This window comes from Lathyrus oleraceus, chromosome 1, assembly GCF_024323335.1.
Source record: "Lathyrus oleraceus cultivar Zhongwan6 chromosome 1, CAAS_Psat_ZW6_1.0, whole genome shotgun sequence".
Lineage (NCBI taxonomy): Eukaryota > Viridiplantae > Streptophyta > Magnoliopsida > Fabales > Fabaceae > Lathyrus > Lathyrus oleraceus.
In genome coordinates this window covers 356,375,592-356,394,846 of record NC_066579.1, presented here as the reverse complement: position 1 = coordinate 356,394,846, position 19,255 = coordinate 356,375,592, and the positions used below count along the sequence as shown (strand labels likewise).

Genomic DNA, 19,255 nt, shown 5'->3' with positions numbered 1-19,255 from the left:
TCATCATCCATTCCAAGACATTATAGGTCATTTTGACTGAAACCCTAATTTTGGGTCAACTTCCCAAGAACATAACTGATTCATTTTTCATGATTTGGAGGTGGGATCAAATTAATTAGAAATCTTAACGTGTCTACTTCAAATGTTATGTTGAGAAAAATTGCAAAATCGCAAAAGAAATACATGTAATAATGCAAAATATTATAGGTCACTTTGGACCAAATGCATTGAAATGTGAAAAAGTCCAACTTCAAGTGCCCATAACGTCTTCATAAAAAATCCAAATGATGCCAAATTTAAGTCCAAATTGATTGTCTTGAAAAGATCTACAACTTTTATGTTGAAGATTTTATCATTTGGAGCATGAATCATTGAGACAGAGGGGCCTGAACATTGGCCAATTTTGGAAATTTCACATGTGCATGTTTTGCACCCTACACTTCAAGCTAAATTTTCATTAATTTCCAAGGCCCAATTGGAGTTTTGATCAACATAGCATTTTTTCCTTATGCGACAAGCTTTCCAACCATTAACCATAAGCCTATGTTTCAATCTTGGAAGTATCATTTTCGAAGAGGGGAACTTTTTAGTGCATTTTTGGAAACTTGATTCAATTGCCATGCATGAGCTCATACAGTCCAATTTGCACGTCCATTCCATCTATTTGTGATCTCAGCTTGCCAAACCAAGTAGAATTGGGCCCTCCATGCGCCAATACAGGCCCATGCATGGAGGCCCTTTTCTCCCATGCACACGATTTTGCTCATGCATTCAGCCATGCTCATCTATAAATACAATGCCTTGCCCTCTCATTTCTTCAACCTGAAGGCGCCCCAGTTGCTGCTGAATTCAAAACTCAACCCTCACCAAAGGAACTTTTCTCTTTCTTTCAAAAATTACAGATCTGAAATTCAATTGCATTGATTGATTTTCTAGATCTATAAGCTCCTAAACCTTTTTCACTTGATCCATAGAGCTTTTTGTTTGCAAAAGGACTCAAAGATCGTGACTCAATTCTTCACAATTCAAAGGTTTTTCTCAACTGCATTTTGCTTCGAACCAGCTCATATATTGTTCCATTTGCCTTGATTTTGTGTGATCTGAAGTCCTCTGCATAGAGGCATCATTATTGAGCTTTGAATATTTGAAATCAAGCAAGTTCAGTTGAACACCACTAAAGTTCCATCTCTGGTTTCTCTCCCAATAGGGATCTAGAGTGGAATTGAGTGGCACAAGAGTGATGTACATCACTCCATCTTTCGTTTGATACCTGGATCGCGCGTTATGGTTCACATTTTTTCATCTGTAAATTTTGACCTTCATCGGAGCTAGCCGGAGAAGACGGTGGCGCTGGCCACCGTCTGGTCTACAGATTGAATCGTGGCCATCCATTTCCATTTCCAGATTTGATCTAGGCTGTCCAACGTTATGATTTTTTTTAATGCTCCATGTGACTCATTGACTTTGGTGATTGGTGAGCGCGCGCGTGTGGGCTCTTTGATCTGCCAGCTCAATTAATGAGCTCAGATACAATGGTCCACGCTTTTCCATCATTTTTAATTCTGATTTTAATTTCCATTCTTTTTTTTAATTCCATTTCATTTTCTCAAATTCATATCTCTCTCATTATTGGTCCAAAATTTATGGGACCAATTGCATTATTTCTCTTTTAATTTCTAGTTTCTAAAAATGATTTTTAATATTTTTTATTCTAAAAATGATTCTCAACCTCTTTGAATGATGATAGATCTATGAAAAATATTCTCACCAATTTATTAATTGATTTGAGATTTATTTGAGATTTTAGTTCAATTAGGTTATTTTTATGCATTTTTAATTGATTTAAAATAGTTTCTGACTTCTAAAAATGCTGAAATTTTTTCTCAAACTTTGTTTGACCTTGTTGAACTTGGGATAATTCACTTGGACTTTTCAAAGTTGATTTGAAGTGAATTTGAAGTTTGACCTTTCTTTATTATTTTAATTCAAGTTTTATTTTAAATATTAAAAATGCCAAAAATATTTTATTTGGTTCTTGACTTCTAATCTTCATTTTGCTTCTGTTTTCTATTGTTTGACCTTGATCTTCTCTATCTTTGGTCAATGCTTGTCGATTAGTAACTTCCATTTTATTTAATGCACTTTAATATTCTTCTTCTTCTCCTCCTTTTTCTTTTTCTTTTTTGATCAATGAGTTAAAGATTGGTGGTTAGCATTGATTAGGGAGGTTTAATCTTCCTTGATTCAAATCTAAATCATCTTGATCATGGATCAAGTGAATGGCTTTGCATTAAGGATAGATTGCTTTCTAAATCATGCAAAGAACCTAAATCAATACAAGATCATTTCTCATCTTCTTTTTGGCATGGCAAGTTGTTGGAGTTTGATTCACTAATCAAGACCTCTAACTTGTGTTGTTGCCTACATTATTATTGACCGGCCTCAGATAGTTGTGACTTCTACATAAGTCCAATTACGATTGCTTAACATAGCGCTAAATTTGCCTTATGGCACACTAACTACTAACACTAACCATTAACCATTAACATTTACTTCTTGCTCTTTACATTTATGCAATTTACTATTCTTGTCCATATTATTCATTTGCTTTTCCCCCTTTGCTCACTTGAGCACATGTTTATGTTAATGCAATTTGCCTTTTGCTCACTTGGGCACATAATTGTGTATATATTATTGTGCTTGTATTTTGTTTTGATTGTTGTGGACTAAATGCAAAGGAATGGACAAATGGACTTAGTTTCTAGGATATTCCCGATGCAAACTGGAGTAAAAGGACCTTAATGTTGAAGATGGATTAGAAGGACTAAACCTCTAAACTCACTCTTGTCCATTCTTGATTTGCTTCATAAAACTTTTTGATGTGTGTGCTTTTGTGTTACGGAACCCTATATGAGCTCAAATTGAAGAACCATTGCCATGTTCATCCAAAGTGAAAGATACAAGATACATTGGGGATCTCCTAAGAAGCTTGTTTGATTGTGTTGATTGCTTGAGCTTACTATTATTTTACTTGCATATTCCAAAGGTTGGGAGCTACTTGGATCATCAATATGATCTCAAGAGAGGAACTCCATTTGTGGTCTTGTTTCTTATCCCTTATCTCTTGTATGATTAGGACCTTAGCCATTCTTCTTCTTCCCTCCACTCTAACCCAAGCCAAATATTTTGTGCAAACATTTGACATTTGTTTTCAAACATTAGAAACCTAAGCCTTATGCTATTGATTTTCAAACTCTCTTTTTATAACACTTATTTTGAATTGAACTTCTAAGTCAACTTTGACCATATTTTGTACATACTTTTCATTGGCAAATATAACCCATTCAAATACTCTTTTGTGGTTTCAATGGCCACTTTATTAATCAAAATTTTCCATAACCTTTAGCTATTAGGTTTGAGTTATTCTTGAGGTAGATGTAATACTCACCTATATCCTTAGTGATGGACAATGAGTCTTCCATGCTTATTATAGGGTTAACCCCTCACTAGCATGTTGAAGTTATCCTCACGTGGTGGATCTGTGGTTTTAGGTTGAGTTTTCTCCCTTGGATAACAAAAGACCTTAAGGCTTTTGGACCAATCAATTCACCAACTTGTTTTTGAGATTTTTACCCCGAACTACGAGGTTTTGATCCTAATCCTTTTTAAGATGGTACGTAGGCAATGGGTTTATCCATCCAAACACAAAATGTAAATAACTTGTATATTCTCTTCTCATCTCTTCAATCATGTTTGCACAAACAAATTTTCACAAAATACCAACCTTACAACAAATATGAAAAGGGCTCCCTAGGAGTACCTAGGATGTTTTGGGTGCTTAAAACCTTCTCATTGCATAACCAACCCCCTTACCCAGGTCTCTGACATTTTTACTAGTTTTTGATTTGATAAAACTTTTAGGTTTTTGTTCGCTTTCTAACCATTCCTTTGGATAAATAAAAGTGCGGTGGCGACTCGACTTGTATAGTTTACCTTGGATTTAGTCAATATCTCTAATGGTAACGAATACCTCGCTACACTTACCACTTAAGAACTAAAGATCTACCTAACTCCAAAGAGAGGGTGGAAAGATAAGATTTTTCCAGTCATACGGCTAAGAACTAAGGCTAAGTCACCGAAAGAAAGGCTAAGCTCAAAGTGGTTAGCAACGAATGTACCTATTACTATAGGGTTGTTTAAAATGGCTCAAAGTTAAAGAAGAAAACCGCCTCAGTGCGTGTTAATCAAACCAGACAAATTTAATCAAAAATAGTTCAAACCTGATAAGACAATAATGTATAGATACACTCAATAAAAAGGAATAGTAACAATGGAATTTATTTGGCTCAAACCTTACTAGTTGATGTATCTGAAGGTTGAGTACAAGTCCTTTGATTCTTTTCGCATCCTTTTCCTTTAATTTATAAGTTTATTTCCCGATGATCAAGTTTCCTTTTGGTCCATTTGTTCAATGCTATAATTGTAAACTTTGTACATCTGAAAGGGACAACAACTACCAACTTGTTCACTAACAGTGCATTTTTAAAGGGAGTTATTTCTGAAGAAGTGTATGTCAAAAAACCACCTAGGTTTGAGGAATAAGTTCACCCAGATCATGTTTTCAAACTTAAGAAATCACTTTATGGATTCAAACAAGCTCTCAGAGCTTGGTATGAGAGACTGAGTAATTTTTCAGTTAGAAAATGGTATTTAAAAAGGGCAAGTAGACACTACACTCTTTATAAAGACACTTAAAAATGACATCTTAATTGTCCAAGTATACATGGGTTATATTATATTTGGTTCTACTAATGCTTTCGTTTTCAAGGAATTTTCAAAGACAATGCAGGTTGAATTTGAGATGAGTATGATGGGAGAGATGAAGTTCTTCCTTGGTATTAAAATAAATTAATGCAAGTATGGAGTCTATGTTCATCAGAAAAATATACAAAGGATATTATGAAGAAGTTCAAGCTAGATGATTGCAAGATCAAAACAACTCTTATGCATCCAACCTGTAATCTGAGCAAAGAGGAAAGCAACACCAAGGTCTGTCAAAAGTTGTATAGAGGTATGATTGACTATTTACTTTATTTAACAACTTTAAGACCATATATTTTGCTTAGTGTTTTTCCATGTGCAAGGTTTGATTTAGATCCTATAGAGATTCAATTAACTACTACTAAGAAGATATTTAGGTATTTGAAGGGAACAACCAATCTAGGGTTGCTTTATAAAATATCCCTAGATTATAAGCTAGTTGAATTTTATGATGCTGACTATGTTAGGGATAGAATTAAGACAAAATCCACTAGTGGAAACTATCAAATCATAGGTGAAAACCTTATATTCTGAGATAGTAAAAGAAAAGAAATTATTGCTTTAACTACAACAGAAGCAGAATACATCTCAACTGCAAGTTGTTGCACACAACTACTCTAGATGAAATATAAGTTGGAAGATTATCAAATATGTGGAAGCAATATTCTAATATTTTTTGATAATACTGCTGATATTTGTTTGACAAAGAATCATATTCAACATTCAAGAACTAGGAACATAGAAATATAACATTATTTTATTAGAGATTATGTACAAAAGGGTGTGATAGATATACAGTTCATTGATACCGATCATCAATTGGCTGATATATTTAGCAAGCCTCTTATTGTTGAAATATTTGATTTTATTAAAAAGAATCTGAACATGCATTTTGTAAAATATTAACGCTTACTTTTGAATGGAGTATCAGAGTCTGATAATAATCAGATGCTACTGTGATCAGAAGCTCTAAACTAGATCCTGATGGATAGTAGCCTCTAAAGCATCTCAGTTATGATACTCAGAATTTGATTAGTTGTCTCTGATAGCATTTAAGTGGAAAAATATTTAACTTATTGTAACATTTGTCCACTTATGTGTCCTTAATCTGAAAGGTCTCTTACATGTGGTCTTTTAACTGTTGAATATTTACCTTCAGCTTTATATGTGGTCATGGGTTATTTGACTCTGAACCAGTTAGTCCTCTGTGTAAGAAGGTTCTCTAGTTAAGAAGGTCCTAAGTTAGAATTCCTCTAGGATTTTTCTGTCTTCTAGACTCTGAGATATATTTATGGGTATAACCAAGTGTTGTTTTGTTAAGGCAAAGAAGTGTGACTTCTGTCATGTATATTCTTAGTGTTGTGAAAAGTTTAAGTTACCTTTGGGAGTTACTTTATTGGGTAAAGTAAAATCATGTTTTGACGCCCCCCTAGTCATTTGTTTTAATGGTTGTGTAATTATTATTTTTTGTAATTCACAATATTACTCTTAACACATACAACACAAAACCGACTAAAATGGTTGAAAACTTCTCTGAAACATATCTTCTGATGGCTCACTCTAAAGGATGTTAATGGAAAGAGAATCATAAAAAAATGCAATGGGAAATGATTTGTTATTATTGATTAAGAAATTATTACAAATCTAGACTCTTTATTAAAATCTAATAGATGCATTACAAAGACTACAACTCTCATATTACATCAGGATGAAAACCTCCCATTATGAGGAAGTCATCCAGTCCTCATCAGTGTCTGATTCAATGCCATCAGTTGTATCCTTCTTCTTCTTCTTCTTAAGGGTCTTCACCTTTGAGACTGAAGTCCTTCCTACCAAATAATTTCCAGCAGATAAACCAGATTGTAACTTTGAACCTTCAGAATTCTTAAGCCTATTTTATTATGTGTTTCTTCCCCTCATCATCATAGATTTTAAAATAGTCTTGCTAACCTCTTGGGAAGAGCCCTCCTTAGATTTCTTGGAGATTTGCCCATATTATCTATTTTGAGAAGATCTAGATTGGAAGAATGAGGAATGTGACTTTGTTGGTAATGGAACATAGCTTATATGAAGAGTTTGGTATAAAAGCAAAATTAGTGTTGATTATTATGAACTAGTGGACATAGGAGAGATACATGACCTTGGTCTTCAAGCATATCTTCCTAGCTTTGACTGTATTGTTTCTCTCAAATGCTTAGTTGTCAGGACCAGCCTTGACCATCTCGAGAATTGAAGAGATTGTTCACAACCGTTCTAGCCAAATTTTGACCATATTTCTTACATTTTTGTTATTGATGATACCTTCAAATAATTTCTATTGTTTGATGACAAATAAGGGAGAAACGAACATGATTTTGATTCACTTTTATCCATATTTGATAAGATCCCAAACATTGATATCTGTGAATTGGATTTTAAGCTCTTTGTGCTTCTGGCTATTCTCTTTTGAGTTTATAACTTGCTTTCTACAATATCTTTTGTATTTCCTTTTTTTTGTTGATGACAAAAGGAGGAGTAGATATAAAAGTATTTAAGCAACTGAATCTGAAATTTATTATTTATGCTTGAATTCTGAAGAGTTATTATTTATGCTTTAATGTTTAAATTTAATTAACCTAGATATAACTTAGGGGGAGCTTACAAACCTCACCCTCTGGACTATTAGAATCTAGGGGAGCTTACAAACCTCAGACCCTGGAGTCAACTTGTTAATTAAATTAACAACCATTTTTCTTAAATACTTGTGTTTGTCATCATAAAAAAAGGGAGATCTTTAGAACAAAATTAGTTTGTGCCATATATCTTAAGTTTTGATGATACCAAAGTATTTAAAGAACAATTTGGTATACTAATATTTTTTCAAGTGTGCAGGACCATAGACTAAAAATTCATGAATAATCTAAGTATTCATTATGATTAAGAACATATAAAGAGAAGCTTAAAGATTAGAATATGACAAATCAAAAGCTAAAGACTAAACTCTGAAGAAGTTAACATATGAAGATCCACCTCTGAAGAGGTCAACGTTTGAAGGCCAACGTCTAAAGAAGTCAGTCTCTAAAGACCATACTTTGAATAAGTCTTTCGCTGATGATCAGAACCTGAAGCCAGTCAAAGCGCAAAAACCAAGCTGACTCTGATAGGTCACTGTTAGACTCTGTGGCTAGTTTATCTTCTTTTGACCATGTCAAGACCTAAGCTTTTTATCATAGATTCAGCTGGATGCAACTAATAATTTCTTTTGTAGATAAGAGATCTCAAATAAGCTTTCAACGACTTTAACAATTTGAAGAAACATCTTAACTTCTTTATTAAAGCTTCTTAAATACTTTCTTGTCTAAGTTCTCGAACGACTCTTTTCCTTTTCTATTTAAGGAGCTGAAGAATTGAAGAACAATAATGGAACTATTGACATTAAAAGAACAATTACTTTGTTAAAACAAAAGCACAAGTTTAACTTAGGATTTCTTACCTTTGTATATTCTAGAAATCCCTAAGTCTTAAAGAGTTCTTCTTGCGTTGTATTTTGTTTACACTTCTAATTGTATATTAAGTGTATTACCTCAAACAATCCTTTATATATTAGGTAGATTGTTAAAATTATCTTACTTAGTGTTTGAGCATTTGAAGTCTCTTGCTTGTGTGCTTGAGCATAGAAGTCTCTTGCATGTGTGCTTGAGCATTAGAAGTCTCTTGCTTGTGTTCATGAGAATAGAATTCTCTTACTTTGTGTTTAAGCATCGGAAGTCTCTTGCTTGTGTGCTTGAGCTAATTGAAATCTTGTGTGATTATAATGAAAATCTCTTGTAAGTACAAAGGGACTGGATTACTCTCGGTTTGTATGAGGAACTAGGATAACTTTGTGTGTCTCTCTTATTTCTTGCATTACTTAACTACTTCCTACCTCTTACCTTTGATTCAGATTTTATACTTTGTATTTAGAATTTGACAAGAGATTTAAAAATAAAGAAAAAGTATAACACAATTCAACACCCCTTCTTGTGTTTTTCTCACCTTTAGGAGTAACTTTCCTCTTTTGACTTATCAAATTCCTTAGAAAGATCAAGATTCTCAAGACACATATCATTGAGGCCATCTTCAGTATTCTTCTGACTATCTTGAGACTCTTTTAGAGACTTTTCTATATTTTATATCTTCACCCAAGCTGAATAAAAAGCCTAATTATTATCCATAACTTCTCAGGAAAGCAGCTTTTCCTTATCAACTTTTCTATATATATAAATGAATGTCACAAGTAATCCACTTACCAAAGGCGTACAAAATGAGAGATTTTTTCTAGAATTGTTCATATTATAATGTCACTCCCTAACCATGTACATTAAAAATGATTTAAATATAATACACACTAAACTAATTACAAAGTCAAATAAATATTATTAAAAGTATCATGAACATGAAATTACCTAGAAATAATTTATTTCATCTTAGGTTCAAGTGGATAACGTAAGGAACACATTGTAGTTACCATATTCGTTCGAAGAGATATGATGATCAATTGAAAATGGTTGCTGAATGAACACGAGCATAAATAATTAGTATTTGGTAAAACATTGAAACTAAACATAATTTAGAAACCACAATTTCAAAATTACTCACGCATGGATAAATGGTGCTAAGTAACAATCTTTTCCCCCACATATATGTGATGATATGTATGTTTCAATCAATTTTGGAGAATAATTTATAAATCGAATACTATATGGATCCAAGAATCCATAAATATCTTATTTATTTAATTCTATACAAACACGATGAATGTACCTAAATGGTTAAACAAAACTCAAAAAATAAGTGAGGAAATAGTTCTATACAAAATGATGAATGTACCCTAATGAGATATTAAATTTTATACTTACGTGCACCAAACATGTAGTATCCCTACATCTAGCCACTCATTTCTAAAGACTAACTCCCTTATATCTTTAGGATCGACATAGAAAAAGCGAAGTGTACTTAGCAATTTATGAAGTCCATGGAGGGTTAAGTGGTTCCCATCAAGTGTGCCAAAAGATGAAATGGATTTTGTTTTGATTGGGTGTTTATTGGCCAACTTTGTTAAAAGATTACATAGAATTTGCTATGGGTTGTCAAGAATGCCAAAGATAGACAGGTATACAACATGTGCCAGCAAGTGAGTTACACTCAATAATCAAGCCATGACATTCGGAGTATGGGATTTGGACTTAATTGGGGAAATTAAATCCTCACCGTCGAATGGGCATAAATACATCCCAGTTGGGATAGACTATTTTACCAAGTGGATATTGGCCATTCATTTACCTAAAGTTGATCAAGAGTACGTGATTAGTTTCATACATAATCACATCATATATAGGTTTGGAATCCATGAGACTATTACCACAGACCAAGGTTCAGCGTTCACAGGTCGAAAGATGGTAAAGTTTGCCTCAAAAATAGGTTTTAAACTGCTAACTCCGACGCTTTATTATGCTCAAACAAATGGCTAGGTCGAAGTGGATAACAAGGTCATAATTTGTTTAATTAAAAAGCACATAGGTCAAAATCCAAAGAGTTGGCACAAGACATTAGACCAAGTACTATGGGTTTGTCGAAATTCCTCTAAAGAGTCGACCAACTCTAAACCATTTCGACTTACTTATGGGTATGACACAGTTTTGCCTATAGAGATATATCTTCAATCTTCTAGAATACAAAGGCACTTTGAAATACCAACTGAGTATTATCGGGGTATGATGTTAGATGAGTTGGTAAATTTGGACGAAGAAAGGTTGGTTGCATTAGACGTTTTAATAAGACAAAAAGAATGTGTGACTAAGGCTTATAACAAAAAGGTCAAGGAAAAAACTTTTTCTCTAGAACATTTAATGTGGAAGGTGATTCTACCTATGGATAAGAATGATTGAACCTTGGGCAAATGCTCCCCAAACTGGGAGGGACCATTTCAAATCGTGCAAGTGTTTATAAACAATGCATACGAAATAGAAGAGATATCTCCCAAAGAAAGAATATTGCAAATAAATGACAAGTATTTGAAAAGATATAGACCCATATTTCAAGAAATACATATCATAGATAGAAAGAGAAGAAGAAATGAAATTGATAGAAGAAATAGGTTTTTATAGAGCATGAAAAAGACTTTTCAATTAAGTTTCTTTTGGACAAATGGTGCATCTTTTTTTAGACAAGAGTTTGTTGTTGAGAGGTGAAATTATAGGTTCAATTGCTTATGCCCCCCTTATTCTAGGAAATTGGAGTCATGATTGAGAGTAGGTAGTTGCACGTCTCGAGAAGACGTTTTTCTAAAAGTGCAATGATGACCATGATGTCAATCCATGATTGTACACAATAATGATAAGTTTCAAAAATACCCATATCTCCATCTACGTCAAAGTGAAATTTTTGGGGGGCAATTTGTTGGCATGGAATTTCGAAGTCATGAGTTCAACAGAAAAGATCCAACAAAGTTCTTAAGGAAATGGAGCTAAACACTAGCATTTCGACAGTTGGGATTTTTTGGTCCAAGGGTGTCAAAATGTCCATATTGGATTAAAGCTGAAGACTTAGAAAAAAAATTTAGAGTTATCTCTCAGAAGATTCTACGAAGGCAGTTTGAAGCGAAACATTGCAGTCTGATTGTGTAACTGTCTGAGAGTCTTATCCATGCAATGAAGACACGTGAAGACAGACCAGTGAGGTCGAAATCAAGAAAATTGATGTGTCAATTGATAGGATTAGAGTAATTGTAGGAAATTATTCATGTATTACTATAAATAAGGATTCTAGTGTTAGGATTAAGGGTGACAATTTCATTATAGAAACACTCAAACACTCAGAGTACCCAAGCGACGACGAAAAATGAGTCACTGAGAGAATGTATGATTTTGCATACCACCATTACATATTTGATGCAATTTCTCATGTTTCTTGTTCTTTACCTTTATTACCTAAAAATTCACTTACTTTTCGTCTTCATTTTTGCAAGCATTTTGACCCTGTCGAAATCCCTTTACTTCCTTAATTTTTACAAGTTTAATTTTTACCTTCCTGCAAATTTAGAAGTTCTTTAAAAACTACAATACCATCAAACATAATTTTAAGAGAATTTAAGCATTATGTCTTAGGATTCACTAGTCGATCCTTCAAGTAAACATTTTCCAAAGAGATTATTGATTATTTACCAAATTTAGGGGTAAACATAAACGCTGGGGTCACCTCTTCAGCAATTGATTCAAATCACACTTTACACATGATTCGAATCATGCAATTTTTCCATATTTTTTCAGTTAGCTTGGCCTATTTGATTCGACTCAAATTTAACACATGATTCGAATCACAAGGTGTTTTTTAAATCATACTTTTCTCTTGATTTAAAACAACAGAAAATTGGGTCAAAACTCTGTTTCTCTTTTATTCCATTTCACTTGTTCATTTGACTCAAACCATGAAATATTCTTGATTCGAATCTAATTGGCACTTTCAGCTATTTTCGGTGTTTAATCTCAAGCTATATAAAAAAAATTTATCATCATTTCTCAATAAACAAATCATAGTGAGTATCATAATGAACATTATGATTTCGTGAGAAATCAATTTCCTATATCTTAAAAGTTCAAAGTTCTTGCAACGAAATTCTTGCATCTTCAACTTCAATTTGATTCAAATTTGGATAACAAGAGATTTGTAATTGATTGAAGGAGATGTGTTCTTGAAACTAATCGTTCTTGAAGATTTGGTTGAGATTTTCAAATTGTTTGCAAGATTGAGGTGATTGTCAATGCTGATGACAAATTTCATTGAAAAGAAGTAGGTTCTTCTCTCCATAATTTCCTTAGTAATGAATGTGTGGAAGGCTACAGATAAGACAAAGTTCTTCTCAAATCCTCGGACAATTCATCGCTCAAGGAATCAGTAGGATCAAGGGATTGATTGCTACACATGAAGGCTTGTAGCAAATTGGTGATGTTGGAAGATTTAAGAAGCGTTAATCGAGTAAAGATTATGTAGAAGAGTTTGCATTGTGCTATATACAAGTCAAGATCCATATAGGAGATTTTATTTTCTCAACATTATTGTAGATTGGTGATTGTATGAACTCTTGCAAATATTTGTCAAATAAAAGGAACAATGCAGGTTCCAATGGAAAACCATTGAAGAGTGCATGTAGGCAAAACGAGTACGAACGCTGAAGCACTATAAATCTCAGTGTCCTCTCTCTCTCTCTCTCTCTCTCTCTCTCTCTCTCTATCTATCTATCTATCTATCTATCTATCTACCTATCTATCTATCTATCTATCTATCTATCTCTCTCACACACACACACACAGATGCACACACACATACACACACATACACACACACACACACGCACACAAACACACACACACACACGTGCACACACACACACACACACTTAATTTCGTAGTATTTGCATGCTTATGTATTTCAATTCTAGCATAGTTTATCGTTTATTTAATTGATAGTGATTTATTACATAAGCATTAGGTTTTGTTAAAATTGGATACCTTATTGAGTTTAATTGGTGATTAAATTTTGAGAAACGATTGAGGTTAGAATTCACTATATTGAATCTTTGTATAAACACACCTCGTAGATTATACAACTGAATCAATTGAATACCTTGTGTTTCATCATATTCATCTTTGGCGTTTGTGAAAGATTTAGTGTTAATGTGATCAAAAATTATAATAGTATAATTTTCATATTTTCGTATCAAACCTTCTGCTCGCAATTTTGAAAACACTCTGATAATTTTTTTTTTAAAACGGTTGATTTTTATTTGGGTCTATTCACCCCCCTTAGATCATTTTTCTACTTCCATATTCACACCCAACACGATCAATGTAAGTTAGTTTTTTATGTTTCATTTATCCATTTGTTCAATGATGTTTGGATTGCTCAAAATAGTGTCAGATTCAAAGAGAGACTCATTTCTACTTCTTCTATCTCTTACATCTTGTCTGCTTTTTCTCTTTCTAGAAATAACTACAAGGCTTCTTCCTTTGTGAACATTCACAATTTTGAGATGCTTAAATATTTCAAGGTCAGAATTCAGCCTCTAAACGCCCCTAAAATTTTGAAAGTTATTTGGAAGCCGCACATGTGTATCTGGATTAAAATCAATTGTGATGGTCCGTCTTTAGGTAACCCGAGTCCCTCTGCTTGCGGTGATATTGCTAGAGATTATGAGGGACAGTTTCTATGAGCTTTTCTTTACTTTTTGGGTGTCTTGAACTCTCTTATTGTCAAACATTTCGGTGCTATGTCAACAATTGAGTTTGCGAATGAAAAGGGTTGACATAATTTATGGTTAGAATCGGATTCTATAATTGTGGTTTAAGCTTTTAAACCTCCCTTCAATGTGCCTTTACAAATTCGCACCAGATGGATTAACTGTGTAAATATCACTACTAATATATCTTTTGTTGCTCCTCACATCTACAGAGAAGAGAAGAGATGCGTTGATTCTCTTTCTAATATATGTCTTAGTGTTACAAACTCAATTCATTTCAGCTCAATACCTATTTTTTAGAGTAGATTTTATAAAGAATAAACTTTATTTGTCCTTCATTAAGTTTGTTTTTCTATAAGAGGGTTTTGGTATACTCTCCCTCTCTAATTTGTACAAATTCTTTTCTATATATTATCTTATTAAAAAAATGTGTATATATTATCTTATTAAAAAAATGCAAAAAGTTGTGTGCCCTATGATCCTTTTGAAACAATTGCAAACATGAACAACCACCGACAAAACAATATAAATGATAAATACAAACATACCTAATGTATAGTAATGAGATTGATCAAAATGTAATCTTTGTTCTTTGATTCAATGAAAATTTAAAATGTGATTTTGAGTATTTTAGAGATTTTTGAAAATGAAAAAGTTGAAGTAGGAAGATGGATCATGATTGTGTATGCAACACTAGATACCGAGAGTCCTTCTAATACGTTAACAATTCTTTTGAAAATAGTCAAAATTAAAAAAAAAATTGGGGTCCGTAAAACATGTCAAAAGTAAAGGGAATTTCACTTTTTATGTGTCGTGTGCGTGACAAACTATCCACTCTGAGAATGTTTGTTACATTACGTAACTAAAACTAAATTCCTCATTGGTTGATGAACATTTAAAACAAAGTGTGAAATATAATTCAGCTGATCTGTTTGAAATATATATATATATATATATATATATATATATATATATATATATATATATATATATATATATATATATATATATATATATATATATATTGTTTACAAATTGTAGCAAAACTTGAGTCATTGTGATTGACAGCCATTTTAAAGAATACATTTAAAATCACTGCTAGATGATTGAGGAATAAAAAGGGTGCTTCTTCATTTTGAATGTGATGGAAATATGCAAGTAATTTATGTAAAAAGTTGTTTTCAGAAGAACATTATGGTGTGACAAATGATGTTCATCATGCACATACAAACATAAGGTAGAATTTAGAAAGAACATTATTGTGATAAATGATGTTCATACACAAGCATACAGATGGTAGCTTTTTGAGAAGAACATTATGGTGTGACAAATGATGTTCATACACAAGAATACAGAAGGTAGCATCCTCATTATCATTGATGTTTTGATCACCGACAAGTCACAGAAGTGCTTCAGATGCCTAAATCTCAGGACATTGTTCATAAGGATATCACTGTCTATGCAGAATAACACAACTTGCTTCAATTGCAAGTATTGCGCTAAAGATAAATAGGAACTATGCAGCCATAGACTCTTACCGATAAAGATACACTGTTCTAATATTTTACATGCACAATGAAAAATGTGGTTAGTGCCTACAGTTGTTGCAATAATGACTGCTACGATTATTGTTACGAACTCCACAGTTGTAACAGAAGGCAATTCCACACCTGCAAGTCAAAATAAAAGAAAATTCAAACATCAATTCACGAATCCAGATAAATCGACTCGAATCATATGCATGAATGTTGTGCTTTAGAGAGCTTTGTATTATGCGATGACTATCAACCCTTTACAAGGTAATAACTTGTAAGTGTTCTGTAATGAAGGCAAACACAAAGACATAAAAGAAAGTAGTGAAAAAGCCAGATAACAGATTTACATGACCATAATAAACTAACTGAAAACAATAATCTCTGACAGAGAATTCCCTAGTAATAAGAGATACATGAAATCTGCCATGACTCATGACAAATGAAGGAAATAAATGGGATGCAGAAAGTGGAATAAAATAGAACATGTGAAGGATAGGTAAAATGAAGAAAGTAAAATAAATGAGTATTTTATGTATTCGAGTATTGTCTGCCCAAGATGGAATTTTTGGATCCGTCACTGAGCACATGAAAGCGAAGCCAACATTTACTGTCAAATTTTTAATATCTCTAAAAAAGGGGATTTGTTAAATATAATAGAAAAGAAGCATCTGTTATTTTATCTTGACTATCAATCAGTAAGTTGCAGAAGATCCCAACAGAATTTTACAAAAAACGGTATGCAATCAAGAATTTTGATCACGACTTCAAAGATTTTATGTCATATTACTGCAACACTATAGGGATTAAGGTTCCATTTGACCGCAATTTTCCGTAATACCAAGCAGGGTTGTCAATTGCAGATAGCAAATTTTTAAACTCAGCCATGCAGTAGTGCTATAATGCTGCTATAGCTGCTATTGACAACATTTTGTACTAAATAGACAATCGCGGTTTTTCTGAATTCCACTATGCTATAGTGGTATAGCGCCGCCATAGCGGCTATTTAACAACGAATTGGACTGCAATACAACCACAGTCCACAATTTCAAAACTTGCTGCCAAACAAAGTTAAAAGTGTCGCATCAAATCAAGACCTTGAACAAAATTGCTCTGGGAATGTCCTCAATTAAAAACGAGAAACTACCCACAATGTCGTACAATGTTTGTCAATCGCATATTGCGGGAAATAGCCGTTTGTTTAGATCCGCCATATCGCGGGAAATAGCCGTTAGTTTAGATCCGCCATATCGCGGGAAATAGCCGTTTGTTTAGATCCACCATATCGCGGGAAATAGCCGTTTGTTTAGATCCGTCATATCGCGGGAAATAGCCGTATGTTTAGATCCGCGATGCTACAGAGCTATACATACAGCTAAACTGCCACTATACGACATCGGACAATGCAAATAGCGTATCACAAAACAATAGTGACTTGTTCAAATTCCGCTACACAATAGCGCTATTGCCACTATTATCACTACTTCAAAACATTGATGCCATAAATGACCCTTTTCAACGACTTGTACAGAATTTGACAAACTCAAAACAGAGGAGAAACAATGAATTACCTTCCCTTACCACAAGATATTTTGAATACCCCCTTCCTGCTAAACCAAATGTTTCTGTTATCCGATACAATAAACATCCAATTTTGATCTATATATTCTACATGCATTTCATCAAATTCTCATGTGGTTGTTTTCTATCATCAATTAATTATCACCCATAAATTCAACATAACCCTTATAGCATAATAGTTCCATTTTCAAAAAATATGAAGCATTGACACAATTACATTTACAGCATAATACAAGCATAACACAGCATAATAAAGTTTAGATATTGATAATAATAATAATAGCACTAGTAATGTAAGAAAATCACCTGCATTTCATGAACAAGCAACCTTCCGATTTCGCAACATAGAACCTACAATTAGGGCATCTCCTCCAATTCATATCCTTCGCGAGCCGCATCAGCATAACATCATCTTTCCCTCTCTCGTCCGCGTTCAGCTTCTGGAACTCGCTGCATTCGATCCCATCGTGCCACGGAACCTTACATTGAGCACAAAACATCTTCCTACAATTCGGACACTCCGAAAACTGAACAGCCTCCGTCCCATCATTGATCAAAAGAGCAGAACAATCTGCATAAGGACAATAGAATTTCTCAGATACATCAAACAACGCCTCACACGCCGCCTTCCCCCACCGATCGAAAACCTCCACTGGAAGAATAGAACGACAATCCTCAGCTTCCAACAAACCACTGCAACCAGAAACAGGACACCTGACGTTGATCACATTATCCTCCAGCTTCGAACTTACGTACAAAGCCACGCAATCAGAGCAGTACGCATGAGAACAACCGCTGATGAAGAAAGCGTCGTTCGCAGTTTTTGTTTCCGTGCAGATTTCGCAGATAAACGGCACGACGTTTTTATTAGCATTAGCAGACGAAGACTCGCCTTTTTCGACGTTGATCCTTTGTCGTTTTCGAAAAGGATTGATTTTCGGAACGAAATTGAGTATCCTTACTTCATCGTCGTCTTCTCCGTCGGAAAGGTCGATGACGACGGGGGTGGAGGTTTTGGTGGTGGTCGGAGGGAGATGAAATGATTCGACGTCGATTACTTCTGTCGTTGATGGGGGAACGACACTAGTTGTGGTGGTGGTGGTTGTCGTTTTCATAGTGATTGGAATTGAAGTAGGGTGTTGAATTGATGGTGAGTGATTGTGAGCGAGTTATAGACTACACTGTCACTTTGCTTACTCTTGAAGACTCATTTGGAAATTCATGAACCAATTCAAATGGTATTTATTATTATTTTAAACTATTGGGTTGGTTCATGAAATTATAAATATTGGGCCATTTGAGTTCTTCAAATTGAAATTCCAAGTTCTTTTAGTGTGTTTCTTGATAACTTCTCTTTTTCCTTGGACTTGGTCTACTTGTACTTGCTATCTTTAGATTCTTTGATAGTTTAAAAGTAAGAGGGTAGAATGAAGTATAGCGGAATAAAATTAAGAGAAATAAAATAGAGATTTTATTTTATTATTTTTAGACTATTTGATATTTTAAAATTAAGAGGGTAGAATGAAGAGTAGCTTGATGAAATTAAGAGAAATAAAATAGAGATTTATTTTATTGTTTGAATATTTTAGGATAAAATGAATATGGATTTTTTATTTTATCTAAATAGAAGGAAAAGAAAGATGATGGGTGGAATGAAATTGAATATAGATTACTTCATAGTTTGAGTTAGCTATTCATTTATTTTTTCAGGAGAGAGATTTGTACGCGTTTTGCTCCATTCAATTTTAAATAAACAATGAAATTTTATTCTATATTACTTTATGATAATGGAAAACACCTTATCAAAAGAAGTTAAGGGCATTTAAAATTCATATCTCTGAAGATCATCGTATACGAAATAAGCTTTCTCTCCAAGGGGATATTTACTTCCTAGTAATATATTCAAAAAAAGGAGTACAAAATCATTGATTCACAAAACATGTTGTTCTAATCATGTTGTGTGTATGAAAGAAGGAGAGATTGTGAAAGATGAGAGGGTGACACTTCAATTGTGAAAAGAGAGTGTTGAGATGAGAGGAAGATTAAAGTTTTGAAAGGAAAACGACAA

The 19,255-nt window shown here is 33.5% G+C and overlaps 1 protein-coding gene across 1 annotated transcript; it reads right to left on the bottom strand.

The window, feature by feature from the left end:
* Positions 1–15,424: 15,424 nt before the first annotated feature.
* Positions 15,425–18,530, bottom strand: LOC127136282 (E3 ubiquitin-protein ligase RSL1). Its single transcript, XM_051062867.1, has 2 exons — positions 17,494–18,530; positions 15,425–15,744 (listed from the first exon to the last, which is right to left on the bottom strand). Exons 1-2 carry the CDS (start codon positions 18,300–18,302, stop codon positions 15,663–15,665), a joined length of 891 nt encoding a protein of 296 aa, XP_050918824.1. The 5' UTR covers positions 18,303–18,530; the 3' UTR covers positions 15,425–15,662.
* Between the last annotated feature and the right edge of the window lie 725 nt (positions 18,531–19,255).